Genomic DNA, 16,715 nt, shown 5'->3' on the forward strand with positions numbered 1-16,715 from the left:
ACACTGGGATCCTCATTATCAACATATATTTGTAAGTAATAATATTAATACAGGTTGAATAATCAGGCAAGCAATAATATTTTCAGTGTACTGTAATGACTATGGGCTTGAGATTGCTAAACGTATCCGCGTAACGTTTTTAATAAGGGACAAATCATTAAGAAAACCTGGAATAGTGCAGTCCTTTAAAATGCATTTGGTTAATGCAATTGGTTCTGAAGACAGCATTTAACAGTTTTCTCATTGTAGATATCAAGTGCTTGTGTTAAGTCATCAACCCAGATCCGTTATCGCAGATTGTCTTTTCACATCACATCCCAGCCTGCCTCCCTGCGTAAGGTAATAAGGCAATGTGATAACAAAGACCGATAGGCTCTTTGAAACATGATAACGGTATCACACCAGCCATGTCAACGAAACTTGCAGTTTATCACTAGGAAAACTGGAAAGTGCTATCACACGAACAGAGTTATGTGAGCTCCAAGACTTTAATGTACATATTTAATCTCTCTCTCTCACACATAACCCAGTGAAATAAATAGAAATTTTGGAGACATTCAAGAGAATCTCCCTAAAGGTTTCCATATATATCAAGGTGTGGAGCAAAGGAGAAAAGATTGTGCATTAAAGACAAAGACCAGTTTCTGTAGTTTGGATGTCTTTTAATGCAGTGTAGCTCAAATAAAGGAGCTGAAATGAATGAAGAAACTATTATAGACATTTTGGGAAATGGCAGGACCCCCATCACATTTGAAAGTCAGTTATATGGATAAACTATTCATGAAAGGTTAGCCAAATATAAATATAAAGAAATATAAAGTTGCCTTACCCTGGACCTCTCTTCCAGTTTGGTCATCATGACAACCGTTGCGCCCCTTTGTTCCCAGATCATTCTCCAGAAATCTCCAAAAGTTTCAGGAAGAGCTCCTTGTGTTGCTATATAGGCATTCTGTTTTCTGTAGCCGTCTATGTAGTTAGCATTTATATAATCACTCCCTGGTATGCCTAGAAAGCAAAATGTGACCATGGCCTTGAGAGTTCACATTGTTTCATTTCAATTTTTTTGATTAAGAAACAAAATGACATTTCAGTACTTTCCAACTTTTAAATACATCTTTCTTTGTTTTTCTTAGTATCTTAAGATGCTTGTTATTTGCATTTACCATGGAATATTTACCTATTTCGTTCTAGAAGATTGCCATGTAATCCCTGATGAATCAAATAAACTATAACTGTCTTTGCACCTGCTAAATTATCTTTCATTATAATGCAGTTTATTGCATTTATCAGTCCTGTGTGATCCACAAAATCTGGCTTTGAAATTAAATATATTACCATATTTACTCAGGTCTAATGCACCATCGAATCTAATGCACACCTCAGTTTTCAGAACCTTGAAACCAAAAAAAGTATTTGCTGGCGAATGTAAATGTGCCATCGAATCTAATGTGCACCTTAATTTTCGCAACGTTATTTCGTTAAAAAAAGGTGAGCATTAGATTCGAGTAAATATGGTATCTTAAGCTCTAGTTCCAACCAACTTTTCCACAAAATCAAAGTATCACCTAACCAAGGTTTCCTAACAGTCCATCCTCTTTTCCTTTTTTTGTGCTGCTCACTAGAACTATGTCCAAAGAACTTTCTGTTAATATCAATGAAGAAATTAACTATTTTACCTTAAAGCGTTGGGAAAGCTCTTCTGTCACTGGTCTATTATTATTATTTAAAAATTTATATTAAGAAGTGACCAACACCATCGCCTTAAAAATATTAGCAATATGTCAAAATCTGGACCTGGGTCACTGCTGTAAAAATACTTTCTTCCATTCTTGATAAGTGTGATTTTGGCTCCAGCTGTTTCTCAATCTATTGTCTTTCTTACACATAACCTGTTGTGATATTATAACTCCCCCTCCATTAAAAAAAAAAAAATTCCTAAGTGTCACAATGTCATTAAAGCTCTCTATTCAAAGAATGGCATTATAACATTGCCACTTGTCATCCAGCACATGCAATTTAAAAAAGAAACAATTCCCAAGGCTTTTCACATTATTAAGCAGAGGTGTGATTTTATGAAAAGTTCTGCTACACCAATGGAAGGTCCAACTAGTCTGGCAAACTGATGGCTATCAAGAAATTTCTGGCATCATCAAAGCATGGCATGAAGGCAAAAAAACCTTTGTTATTTGTCCTGGTTATTTTAACTGGAGCCATTAAACCTTTATGGGGAAATCAAGGGGAAAACAGTCAGGATCATAGGTGGGGAGGAGGAAGGAAGACAAAACGGCTCTGAGGTCTTTTCCACAATCAAACAGTATAGACATTTTACGAAATAAAGAAAATGTGTGTCCCTACTCTGAACACTGATAACCGCAGTGACAGAGTTTGAAAGAACTGGAATAAATCTGAAGAGTGCACCATTTTTTAATCTTCCCCACCCACCTTCTGTTATGATGCTTCACTAGTAAATTGCACAAGTTTGGCACAAGTTCTGTCCCACTACGGGCCACCGGTTAGCTCAACAAATGAGCTGCTCAAAATAAATCAAAGACCTGAAAGCACCTTGGACTACATTTCTTGCAAGAAAAAGCCATTGCGCTTCAGTTTGTGTGGCTGTCAGTAGCCTGCTGACCTGCAGGCATGCACACACAGCAGGAGTGAGAGAAGACTGGGGTCTGAGCGAGTCGGCGGCCCCAATGAGCGAGCGATGAGCAAAGAGACAGGTGATCCAGTGAAAGCAGGTGATCAGGCAGTCGGGCAGCTAGGCCTTCACAAACTCCTTACCACCCAGGGGTGCCAACTTGAATAAAATAGGGGGGCAGGTTGGCCCCACCCCATATAATGGATCACAAGATGCGGTGCATGAACACCATTTGAATAGCAATGCCCATCAACCTCAAATATCTTATGGGGAGGGGGTGTCAAATGGACCTCAGTTCCTAGGACAGGCATAGGTAAACTTGGCCCTAAAGATGTTTTGGGACTACAATTCCCATCATCCCTGGTCCTGTTAGCTAGGGATCATGGGAGTTGTAGCCCCAAAACATCTGGAGGGCCGAATTTGCCTGTCCTAGGAGATTGCTTCTGTGCTACCATCACTTTCTCCTCTTCAGCAGCCGCTGCCATGAGGAAGCGAAGTGTGCATTTCAAAATGCATAGTTCCTTCAGGCGGTAGCAGCATGGGGAGAAAGACTTTGTTCTCTTTTTTCCTTCCTTTCTTCTGAGAGTGGTGGTGGCAGCGGGATCTTGGGATTGGGGTGAGCTATGGGGGGATCAGGGAGGGGAGTTGTCAAGAGGGGTAGGGAGGGCTGGCAAACAATGCAAGCAGCAGCTCTTAGTATTAGAATAATATCATTAAGAGAACTTTCCTTTTTGCAACACACACACACACATCCTTATGTGCCCAATTCTTCATTCTACCACTCAATTATCTTTGAAGAAGTACGATGACCTGTTGTGACCCTATTTAAATTTCAATACAGTTTGGAAATTGTATGGATTATTTATGAAGTTTGCTTTGACCTGCGGTATCATCTTTGCTGACCCTGAACAACTATAAAGACTTCTTAAAATCTGTATAAGCAGGAGCAACTGCAACCAGAATTTGGACAGCTTTTAGCATCAGGGGAAAAGTGATGACTACTAGCTCCAGGTCATAGACACTCCTCTCTCTCTCTCTCTCTCTCTCTCTCCCCTCCCCCTCTTGTTTCTTTAGAAGTGGAATGATGGTGGTAATTTTTCATTTATGAGGGGAAAACGTCGTGTGAAATAGACCTCAGTATACAGAAGGCAAGCAGTGCTGTCTCCTGCGTACCAATTTACTTGGGGCTGCACATCATAAACACTGCAGCCCCCTTGATTTCAGTGAGGACTCAAGTCTTTGATTGCAAGCCTCAGTATGTTAGCTATGGATACTGAACTGCCATTTTGGTCTCACACCAGAAGCTGAATGAAACAATTGCATTTCTAAGTCCATCACTGCTCGGGTTCACTATGTTTTATTGAAGCCACTCTACAATATAACACAAAGAACAGCTCTTGAAGCTTAAGAGGAGTTTGGAATTGATATCCCGCTTTATCACTACCCAAAGGAGTCTCAAAGTGGCTAACATTCTCCTTTCCCTTCCTCCCCCACAACAAACACTCTGTGAGGTGAGTGGGGCTGAGAGACTTCAGAGAAATGTGACTGGCCCAAGGTCACCCAGCAGCTGCATGTGGAGGAGCGGGGAAGCGAACCCGGTTCACCAGATTACGAGTCCACCGCTCTTAACCACTACACCACACTGGCTCCCCAGCTAAGTGCTAAGAAAGTGCTAAGGGTAACTACTTCTGCTGAGCTAAGCTGAGCCCCACAGATCTGGGGAAAGTGATGATTTATTTCTGTTGCAAACTACCCTGAGGATCATACACTGAAAACATGGTAGTTATTCAGCTTAGAGAGGACCTAATTTGTAAGCTCTACACTAAGCCTGATAGAGGAACAGTTTATTATAAAGCAGAGAATTTGGGGTTCACAGCATTTCTGGTTAAATGAGAAGGTTTTCATGAATTTCCTGAATGTGGAAGTATGAGTTAATGATTCAGAAAATAACACCAGCTGGGCACAATGCCACACACCCTCTATTTATCAAAGATGATAAAACACTTCTGCACAAAGGAGATGAGAGGGGAAATGAGGCCAACATGAGAAATCTATACCTAGTGGGTATTATATTTGAAAGATGTGGACCGGGTATGTATAATAGAAACATTTTCCCGCATAAATTAGAACAACATTTACAAATGTCTGGTATTGTTCTGCAAAGCACATATTATTTCACAAAGAAAAGCCCTGGAAATAAAACAAAGAACAACATAACAAAAACCAGGGGGTGGAATCCCACTCCCATCTTTCTGTGCACAATGGTGCCAATAGATCTTCTGGGGAGGCTGGTTTCTAGCCACAAGAACCGATGTTCCAGCATTATCAGCAAGGGAACACACTGCCAATGCCACATCGAAGATCAGCCTCATATTATTTTAATCAAGGTTGGAGTCAAAAATCAGTCACAGCCTTTCCTCAATTCAACAAATCATTCAACAAGTTTAGGGCTAGTGAACCAAAACCGTAATCCTCGAGCTGAATAGCCTCTCAATACAAGGACAACAAATGTTTTTACATGCTGAATACGATGACAAGGCCTTGCACGATTTTAGCTTTCATTATATCACGGGCTTGTCTAGCATCAGAGTATAACAACTCAGATTCAAAGTTGCCTGTGCTCTCATTCATTCTGCATAACCAGAAGACTTCCACTGCAAAGAACTAGGATCTCACACATTCCCCCCTCTGAATTTAGATTTCCCTGATCCGAAGATAACCTGAAAATTTCCAGATCTTTGATTTCCAAAGAGATCGCTCAGTTGGTAGAGCATGAGACTCTTAATCTCAGGGTCGTGGGTTTGGGCAAAATATTCCAATGATACAATTTGATAATTCTGTTAAGTAACTACACCTTGGTCAGTGGATGGTCTCATCAGGTATTTTGCCTCTGTTGGGGGAGTAATCCTTTGCTTTAGCTACTTCCCTTTCCAGGCCCCATCTTTTCATCCATGACCCACATAACAACAACAACAACAATTTATTACTTATACCTCGCCCATCTGGCGGGGCCTCCCCAGCCACTCTTGGCAGCTCCCAGCGGATGATTAAAAACACTATAAAACTAACAGGACTGCCTTCAGATGTCTTCTAAAAGTCTGGGACTTGTTCTTCTCTTTGACTTCTGGTGGGAGGGCATTCCACAGGGCAGGTGTCACCACTGAGAAGGCCCTCTGCCTGGTTCCCTGTAACCTCACTTCTCGCAGCTAGAGAACCGCCAGAAGGGCCTTGGAGCTGGACCTACTGTTGGCCTCTGTTGGAGACTGACTTCTAGAGTAGCTGTTCTTATGAAGCCTGTGTAGATTGTTGCTTGTGTAAACCTAGCATTAGTAGAGATGGTGCATGAATGATGGCTTGTCCAGTCAGCCACCATAATATCGGAATGCTTTCAAGCCACACGATGCAGCAATCTGGCTGAAGCTTAGTATGTGTGCATTTTAACAACACACATATACACTTCTGAATCACAACTAAAGACTACTACGTTTATAATCTATGTTCTTGGGGATGGGATTGGTACTCATGGAAAACCCTTGTCATTTAAAATCTCTGCAAAGTACTCTTGCAATAGCAGGCAAACAGAGAGAAAAATGAAATGACGGCTGCCTGAGAATAAATATAAATGTGGGATTGCTTCTTAGGGTCCTCTTGCCATGCTTGGGGGTGGCAGGAAAAAGCCCCTGGCAATACTGTGTCACAACTAATAGTACAAAAACAATCAAAGAGTTCAGGCAATTTATTGAAATTCTGCAAATCTTTGTTAGCTCCATAGCTTGAGGCGTTTTTAACCCACAAGCACAGCAACAACTGCCATCATTATTTAAATTTGCGTAGAACAGTCAGAGATGTCAGTCATTTCAGCAGCCAGCTTTTTTTTTTAAGCACGGGTCGGAAGAGGGACAATGGGCCAAATTTGCTCTCGAGTTCACACTAATGAGAACCAAATAAATCTCTATTTACAGCATTAGTGAAACCAGACCTTGAGTTTTGCCCAGCATATTATGTACAGAGTGTGCGCCAATGAAACATGTCCTAGATTTGGCTGTGAAATAATTAAAAGAATAAGCATCTAGTAGCATAACAGAATCCCATGGCCAGGAACCATGCAAACATCATATCATTCTTTTCTCAATCATGGAATGAAATCAAAAGAATATTAGGCCTTTGTTCTCAGGGAGGTGTTTAACTACACACAACAAACACACGTTTGCTACCAAGTGGCTTCAAGCAGATCCAGATTAATTTCCCTAGGGGTTCTGCTTTTATGTACATCCCTGTGATAGAGACAGAAAACTCTAGCAACTCCCAGAGCCTAGATATATGTGGACAAGGAATGCCTGGGTGTGACATCTTTTCCCTCTCAGAGGTCCAGTGTGTGCTCTTACTGCTTAAACCCTTGATGCTGCTTGAGAGGCCTATTTGAAAATCAATCAATCAATCAATCAATCAATCAACTACAGCCATCCATGTGACTGGGTTGCCCCAGCCACTCTGGTCAGCTTCGAGCAAATTAAAGGATCAAACACAGTGAACACCACACATTAAAACTTCCCTATACAAGGCTGTCTTCAGATGTCTTCTAAAAGTCAGAGAGTTGTTTATTTCCTTGAGATCTGATGAGAGGGAGATCCACAGGGCGGGTGCCACTACCAAGAAGGCCCTCTGCCGCCTGCTTTCTTCTATTTAGTATTTTATTCCCATGCCCTCCAAGTGCCCCAGTTTTCCAGGGCAGTCCTGGAATTAAAAAAGCTATCCCGGCTTCTAATTTGATCCTGGAATGGTCCTATTTCCCTTGCCAGTGCCCCCCCTACACCTCTGGGAGGAGGATGAGATGGTGGTGGTGACAGATGTGGCAGTTAAGGAGCACCCCAATGTATCTCCATGGCCGCCACTGCTGGCCTCCTCCTTTGGGTAGCTTGTAGCAGCTGCTGGAATGTGGGCGAGGTGGAGGAGAGTCTCTCAACAGTGAGAGATTGGGGTTGCGTGTAACAATATCTAGACAAACACAAACGTGTGTGTACACCCCTCTCTCTTATCCTTTCCAACCATCCTCCAGCTACAGTCTATGTATGCAGATAGAGACATACTCAACTGATAACGAAAAACAATGCAACAGAATGATTCCTTAGTACCAGTTCTTTACAAGGGATTGGGGGTGTAAGAAACTCTCTTGCTGTTATTTCTGATTTACTACGAGACCGCTTTCATGAGCAGTACAAAAGAGGCACTAAAACAAGCTGAACATTCTGTATGTACAAAGGTAAATGAAACAAGAGCTACGCAACAGGCCTGGTAATGCAGACCTCAGCATTCTTCCTTTGATTCAGTGAAGAAACTTGTCATCTTAAAAAGCTTTAATTAGACTTCACACTTTATTTGCAGACTGAAATCGCATCGTGAAATTGTTTCAAGCCTTGACAAAGGCTAAGTACTGCACAATCTCCCTATTTAAGACAAATTAAACCATAAACCTTTGCTTGGGAGATGCTCTTCTAAGAAATGTGCAATTAAAGAATATTTTAAAAGAGAGTTTGAAGTAATAGGATTAAGCTTCATAGCGCTTGTAAACAATAACCTTCGGAAAACAGGCGAATGAACAAAAGGAATGAAGATGTAGTTTTGGTGGGAAACAATGAAGTTGCGTTTACTAAGTGGAAAAGAACTAAAGCAGATATAATTTTTTTGTGTGTGTATAAGATAAGCTTGCAACAAGATATATGCTGGTAAGGAGATTAGTAGAATTTAAAGTCGCCATGGCAAGCATACACACACCTATCATAAAACCCAACTGCAAGCAAAAACTCAGTAGAAAAACTGTGCCAAGGGCAAGCCCTTTAAATAACAAAATAAGGGCATTTGAAGAATTGCATGCACAAGGAGTTGTGCAAGTTGATGATCACTAAGTACTGGAAAGAGAAGAGTATGAAGTTGTAAGGGATTCTGCAAAGGAAAACTGAATTCATTTGGGGTGGGGACAGGAAATGGACAGGTGGGCAGTTAGCAGGCAATTCATAGGACCATTACACACCCTACAAACTCAAAATTATCACATCTGTATCCTGTCTTTCCTGGAAGAAGGAGGAGGAGGAGGAGGGGAGAGAAGAAGAAGAAGAAGAAGAAGAAGAAGAAGAAGAAGAAGAAGAAGAAGAAGAAGAAGAAGAGCAGGGGCATTGATGGGGTTTGTCCATTTTCACCTTGTAACAATTCTGTGAGAGGGAGGTTTGGATGAGGGACAGTGGCACGTCCAAGGCCACCTAGGTCTCCTAAACCTACCCACCATATCAGGGGTAGCCAAGTTCGTACATTCCATGTGTTATTGGACTACAACTCCCATAATTCCTGCCCATTGGCCACACTGGCTGGGGCTGATGGGAGTTGGGAGCCCAACAACTTCTGAAGGGCACCCCATTGGCTACTCCTGTACTCTATCACACTGGAGCAGAATAAAATTGGGTTCACTCAGAGCCAGCTAATTCCAAATGCTTTTTAATGAAGCATTTTACAGAGAACTTTTTTTTTTTAAGGAAAATCCTTGGAAGGACAAAATAAATGCACTGAAATATGCATTCTGGAGTTCAATATATTTGGCTAAGTTCCTTTTTTAAAAAAACAACAACAACACAAAAACCTAAATCTCATAACAACATCAAAGCACTAGTTTCTATAGTAACCCCAAAACAAATACAGCTGTGAAATAAATGTAATGCTAGGCAGCATTTTTATTTTCATATTTGGAATGTTTGCTGTTTCTTTAGAGCCTGGCAATAAAGTCTCTAAGCTTGGGAAAGACATTCCACTTAAATATGGCATTACAACCCACTGTTTTAAAATTCTTAGAAATACAAGAAGACGGATATATTTTGAATAACATTCTTGCAAAAGCTGCACTCTAAAAGGGGAGCAAAATGAAAAGCAGTTAAATTTATTTCTGAAATCAAGTGCCAAAAATGGATATGGCTCGACGTCAATTCAGAGTTAAAAATATGGTTGAAAGTGTGTAGGGCAAAGTAGTCAGACATTTGAAAAGGGGAGACCTGAGTTCAAATCTCTGCACAAGGACCTCAGTGGGAGAACTTGGGCCAGTCACACACTCTTCTTGTGAAAATAAAATGGGTTACACTACTCTGAACATCTTGGAGAAAGAATCAGATAGAAGGTTGAGAAATAACCAAATGGATTGTGTCAATTTTATCCCTAGTTGCTCAACATTTTAGGCCAGGCAGATGAATGTTTCCAGTGACAAAGTATTGAGCTGGATGTAATGTCGCAAACAGTGTCAGATTTATGTATAAGCTAAACAAGCTGTAGCTTAGGGCCCCACTCTCTTGGGGGCCCCCAAAAAAATAAAGGGAAAAAACTGGATGTACATTTCCAAAATATAAGATGAAAAACAAATAAAAATAAAACCTACATACAGTGTTTTGTGTTGTGTAGGCTCCTATGATGTAAGTAATGGGACCTGCCTGCTAGCCTGCTCCCTAAAATATCACTGGTTTGCTCATTTCTATATATAGGGTGCCTACATTCTGCGTGGACTGGCTGCATGGCAACCTGTGTAAATGGCTTTAGGTCCATAAATTACCATATAGCATATATTCAACACAAAAAAGTGACAATTTGTTGTTGACAAAGGACAGCTGGACATATAAAGGGCCCCATTACCTTCAGTAGCTTAGGGCCTCATCAAACCTAAATCTGGCCCTGGTTGCAAAACATGAAAACTCTCTCTGATCTGTGATGGCTGTTTCTCATCAGCTGATGTGGCAATTGCTGCATGATGAATACACCCTACCGCTAGCTTCAATCAATGGGACAAGCTGAGAGTGCCTGTTAACAAATTTAATTCTTATATAGTTTTCCCCAATATTCAAAGAAGATGAAGAGTCATTTTTTTTAAAAAAAATCTGGACTAAGAACTTCCTGGCACAATTCACATTTCAAACTTAGTCAAGGGCATGCTTTAATGTCAGTCTCAACGTGCATCAAAGCATTTAAAAGGTGTGTCATCATAAATCAACCCAAGATGGTGTCATTGTATAAAAATTATTTTGCAAATTAGCAGCTTGGGCAGTGCACAGATGAAATAAAAATGCAGCCCTGTACCCCTGTCAGGACCCCCTGTATGTTTACTAGGCAGCATTTTAATTTTCATAATACATATTTTCTCCTCTTACAAGTGGAATAAAGTAAAATAATATGACATTTTCTAGTTCAGGTTTGGGTCTCTGGAAAGAACAAAACATTGCACTGCACTTAACAGGAGCTCTGATTCGATTAAAGCTCTACATTTTCTCTTTCTTATGCCATTGACTGAACTTTGTTTCTTGCACAGAAAGTTGCTTGGGTTTTGTTTGTTTGTTTGTTTGTTTGTTTGTTTACCAAGGAAGTTCTTGGTTCACACACATTGAATCTGGTAGCCCTTTCAAACTTGGCTTTACTGCTTACTCAGATCTCTTTCCAGAAAAAAAAAAATTGATTGTTTTAGCATGGGATGTTCTTTGGCCTGTATCTCTATTCCACAGAAGCAAAAACAATGAAGAAAAGCAGAACAGGCTCAACAATGCCCATGAATTTCCCTAATAAGGAAACAATTCACTTCTTTTCAGGGGGCTGAGAGCGCAAAGCCCACACACTTTGTTAAGAAAAGAGGTTCTTTTTTTCTTTTTTGGATATCCAAATCTCTAATTAATATACATGTGAAGTGACATTTGGGCTGGGAAGCCTGATATGAGGGAACATAACTGACACAGCTAAAATGCAGTCAATATCATGTAAATTGCCTTACAGGTGGAACAAATGTAAGCAGATTATTACATGCAAATTTTTTTCCAAGGCAATCATTTAAATTTTCTAATATATTTGGGAAAAAGCTGTCTGCTATCAAAGCCTCCGAAATGCAGCTGCAAAAAATTAGGCAGAGATGTAGGCTCAATAGTGGGGTTGTGTTTTCCTTCAGAAAGCATTCACTTAGCTTCGCATAGCACACTGGAGAATTGATTACACTTATAAACACAGTCATTGCTCCGTCCCGCGACTGCTTGTTTGGGGTATCAGATGCGGCTTATCTAAGAAAAGATTAAGTGTCATACAATTTAGCATGTTATATATGAGGGAGGAAGGAGCTATAAGCTCCTGTGCAAATAACCAAACTAGTTGAAACTGTTAGGATTCTTTTCCCATGCTGCAGTCATGGGATTGTTTTTATCACATGACGGTGTATGTTTTCATTCCACATTGTGGGAAGTGATGGAGACAGGATGTTTGTATGACTGTGTTTCCATGATGTAGGACGTTTGTCCTTTTGTTCTTTCTCTTTGCTGTCTGATGCTGAAGAGGAAGGAGCTCAGTTACAATGCTCCAAATGTGTACAGTGGTACCTCGGGTTACATACGCTTCAGGTTACATACGCTTCAGGTTACAGACTCCGCTAACCCAAAAATAGTGCTTCAGGTTAAGAACTTTGCTTCAGGATGAGATCAGAAATCATGCTCCGGTGGCACGGCAGCAGCAGGAGGCTCCATTAGCTAAAGTGGTGCTTCAGGTTAAGAACAGTTTCAGGTTAAGTACGGACCTCCGGAACGAATTAAGTACTTAACGCGAGGTACCACTGTATATGTAAATAAACGTAGTTTAGCCAAATGTTGTGCTGCTGAGTCTGTACGCTGACTGCATATATTGTACTCCGCTGATCTTGAAGTGTGCTGGTGCCTTAAGGTATCAGTTGCTGTGATGTTAGCTCTGGAGAAAGAGTTTGAATCTCCCAAACGACTGACCAGGAGGAAGAGAACATGCCAATCGGGCATGTGTCTCTACCAGACTCCTACTCATGTGTAGGACCTCCTGACAGAAGCATCTCCTTATGCCTAAAAGCAGCATCTTTTAGCCGAGGGAGCAGTTAATAGTGGGGTGGCCTTTGGAGGAATCCGTCCATGGATCAATTTCTAATGTGCCAAATGGTCGTGTTTTCTGATAATTAGGACTGCCTCATCTAGACAATTTGGATTGTAAGTCGTGCTTGGTAGAGGAGTAAAAGCAATTAAGACCTCTGTAAACTCAGCTGTGGTTGAAGGTCACCATTTTAAAATAGTTACCAACACTACCACCACGCCACAAGAATTAAATACTCCATGTGCACTAAATCCTTTCAAGTTCTTTTTTTTTTTTTTTTGTTTCACTATGACTTCAACACACTTAAACACAGTGTTAGCTTCTACCTGCATGTTGGCCTGGTTCACACACAACACGAAGCCAAAAAGAAGCAAGTGTGTGATTGGCAACAGAAAAAATCATGGCTGCTTCATGGCTGGGAGTGGCCGCTGAGATCATGTAACAGTGGTCCTGAAAAACCTACATTGGCTCCCAGTACCTTTCCAGGCACAGATCAAAGTGTTGGTGCTGACCTTTAAAGCTCAAAACGGCCTTGGCCCAGTGTACTGAAGGAGTGTCTCCATCCCCATCGTTCTGCCCTGACACTAAGGTCCAGCTCCGAGGGCCTTCTGGCAGTTCCCTCACTGCAAGAAGTTAAGGGAACCAGGAAGAGGGCCTTCTCGGTAGTGGTGCCCACCCTGTGGAATGCCCTCCCCATCAGATGTCAAGGAAATAAACAACTATCTGATGTTAAAAAGACATCTGAAAGCAGCCCTGTTTAGGGAAGTTTTTAATGTTTGAAGTTTTATCATGTTTTTAATATTCTGCTGAGAGCCGCCCGGAGTGGCTGGGTATAAATTTTATTTATTTATTTATTTATTTATTTATTTATTTATTTATTTATTTATTTATTTTAGAAGACATCTAAAGGAAGCCCTGTATATGGAAGTTTTTAAATGTTTTATTATGTTTTGGCATATGCTAGAAGCTACCCAGTGTGGCTGGGGCAACCTAGTCAGATGGGTGGGGTACAAATAATAAGAACAAGAACAATTGTTATTATTCATTATCCAGTCCTCCTGCTGCTGAACTACATGGACCTGGGCTTGTGGGTTGTCTCGCCAAAGTTTTTTCTTGCTTTGGCTTTGTCTGGCTTAGCTGCAGGTATTGTGGCAGCAGGAAGACCTGGAGAGGAGTGAAGATGATGTGATTTTCATTCTGAGAACCCACATGCTTGCTTATGTGTTAGCAAGGCCTCGTTAATGAACCAGAGTAAGCAACATGTAAACATGTTAAGCTACCTGTGAACAAGGTCTCTCTGAAGAGCTGCCCAGTAGATCTACCTAGAGTTGCCCAAGTGATTTTTAATCCAGTCCTCCAAGGTTGTATATAGTGGCTCTACATCAAGCTCTCTTCCCTGAGATCCCTTAACTAGTAATATTGGGGATATGATCTCAAATCTCATGCATAAAACAATGTGCTCTGCCGCTGAGCTATGAATGTACCACAAAAGATGATCTCTGGATTTCCTTTAATGGAACTAAGAGTATAAAAAACAACTTATTTCAAAGTCAAAGCCTTTGACTTTGGTCAAAGCCAGCCTTTCAAGAACTTACTCCCAGACCCCCAACCTGAAATGTAAGGGATTAGTCCAAGACCTTTCATGAATGTGTGAAAACTTTACAAAACCAAGAGATATGTCTCGCTCCCCCTGCAACAGTTTATAGCATACCACATCCCATAATATAACACAAACAGTTGCAGTTCAGATGGTATCTATTAGTAACTTGCAAGAGACGTTTGCTCAATTTATTTTGTTATGTAATGCTTTTAGGAAGACCCAGCGTCTCTGAGGTAGATCAGAAAGCAAAACACTGTTCTTTCTGGTTCACACATTATCACTGCAGGGGAAAAAATCTTCCACGAGGCGTCTGCTTTTTCACACACACACACACACACACACACACATCCCTGACACCCACATCACAAATTTGCACATACCTTTAGCTCTTTTTGTTACTGCTGGGTAAAAGAACTACATCAATGTACCATGTATTTTAATTGCATATTAAGTAAGGAACTCTTTCATGCGTTTAAGCACTTCAAAATGAAATATAACAAAATATCAGTATGTGGATTTCAAAGCTCTGAATTTTAGCCGAGTTTGATCCTGTGGAAGATGAGCTGCTTTTAATATACAATGTCTGAAGGTTTGCTTGGTTCCATTTTCACCTTACCTTCTATTGCTGATTGGAGAACTCGAGAATGGTCATAAGCGATGACATTCGCGTATCTATTCTTTGGTTTATTTACTTCCAGGTTAGAGTGTTCCCATGTGAATTGCTGCCCTGGGTCAATTGACTTGAGAGAGAGAGAGAGAGAGAGAGAGAGAGAGAGAAGGGATAGTTATTATTAGCTGAAGAACTATTTTTATTTTGGAAATACTTACCTTTTATAAAAGGTTCACATGTATTGCATAGCTCAAAGGACTTAACTGTGGGTCTTATTCCACTGCAGTTTGTCATACTGGTACTTAGGGCACAACTGGATGTCTGCTTGTCTCACCGCTTTACCCTAGAGAAACCCGCAGAATCAGAATGCCAACTGGGTTTGGGGCAGATTGCTCTGAATCAATGTTCAAAGGGCGGGTTTCTCCAGGGAAAAGCGGAAAACTTGTGCTTAGAAAGCACAAGACAAGTGCAAGTGTGGGCAAGCCCTTATTGACAATCACATTTAACTGCTGGCCTTGCAAGATACTCTATCTGTTCTCACACAAAACAAGAGAAAAACCTATTCTGTTGTTGTTGTTGTGCGAGAGAGAGATGTGAAGAGGTTATAATAATAAAACGGAGGAAGAATAATGAAAGGCTCAAGTAGATTTAGCTATGGCAACCATAGAACTGGGGGTTTTCTCTATAGAACGCCTGTGGCCTCTGTACATTTGCAAGGGAAAAGAGACTTCATTAGTGCTGCCAGAAACCCCTTGTTCTGAGGGTAGGCTCTAAAGTATCTAACCAAAGATCATCAATTGAAATTCCTGATGCTCCCAAGGGAAAGACGTTTCTGCAGAAATCTCATCCCAACAGCTGGTTGGCTTGTACATGGTGAATTTAAGCATATGTAGAAAGCAGCTCATCCATACCAGCAACTGAGCTGTAGAACACACTTCCTTGTGGAGGCTGAGCATTGCTGGTCCACAATGATCTAATCGGGGTGGACTGCGGTAATGTGGTACCCTGAGTGAGGACAAAATTTGGTGCCCCACTCCAAATATGTCTCATTTTCACAACAACTCGTTATGGTACAAGATTCAGGTAGGTAGCTGTGCTAGTCTGACACAGTCAATATATACATACATACATATATATATATATATATATATATATATATATATATAGGCAGTGCTTTTTTCCCTAAAATACTTTTTTAGGGGTGCTCTCATTTTCCTACTCATACTGAAATACTGCCCCTCAAGGAGGCCAAACTTAGATTCACAAAAGGTTTAGGGGTATGCGTACTCCCAGAAGAAAGCACTCCATATAGGTATTATTATTATTATTATTATTATTATTATTATTATTATTATTATTATTATTCGCCCCTCAGCTTGGTGCTTTGTGCAGTGGAACTGCCCGCACCCCCTTAAATCTGATGCTGATCTAATACAGGACGGCTTGCAAGCAATTTTGGAAGAGCGGTTAAAATGGAAGAGGCATCATATTTTCCAAGGTCTTTGGGGCGACTTCTGGCACTAATTCAGGCCTGTGTTCACTTTAAAGTGCAAATCACCCTGAAGATGCTTTGAAGGAGAGCAGGGGCTAATGTCATGTACAGCTGTGCTGTAACACGTAGCTTCCCCTTTAGTCCCCTTTCATTCTGCACATTTCTTTTTCCAATTCTGGTTATATTTTACCCTGTCTCCTGCTAAGATTCATATTAGTAAGACAGGACTGCATAGGAGACTCAGTACAATGCAATGGAAGCAATACATGGTGCTGTGCCACATACTGCTATCTGCTCCACAGCCAAAATTGGATGAAGATGAGGACATAGAGATGATGAGGGACAGAGATGGTAGATCCTGATAGCAAGTTTAGGGAAGTTTTTAATGACTGATGTTTTAATGTACTTTTAATCTTTTGTTGGAAGCTGCCCATAGTGGCTGGGGAAACCCAGACAGATGAGAGGGGTATAAATATTATTATTA

The 16,715-nt window shown here is 40.8% G+C and overlaps 1 protein-coding gene across 43 annotated transcripts in view; it reads right to left on the reverse strand.

Moving 5' to 3' along the window:
• PTPRD (protein tyrosine phosphatase receptor type D) overlaps positions 1-16,715 on the reverse strand; it is a 1,143,290-nt gene that overhangs the window by 63,448 nt on the left and 1,063,127 nt on the right. For all 43 annotated transcript variants that reach the window (XM_083592691.1, XM_083592680.1, XM_083592685.1 and 40 more), the window contains 2 exons: positions 14,746-14,869; positions 830-1,005 (listed from right to left, as the gene is read on the reverse strand). In XM_083592691.1, the coding sequence (XP_083448817.1) occupies positions 830-1,005; positions 14,746-14,869 (300 nt within the window). The remainder of the gene's footprint in view (positions 1-829; positions 1,006-14,745; positions 14,870-16,715) is intronic.

Source organism: Podarcis filfolensis, assembly GCF_964270895.1.
Source record: "Podarcis filfolensis genome assembly, chromosome: 17".
NCBI lineage: Eukaryota > Metazoa > Chordata > Lepidosauria > Squamata > Lacertidae > Podarcis > Podarcis filfolensis.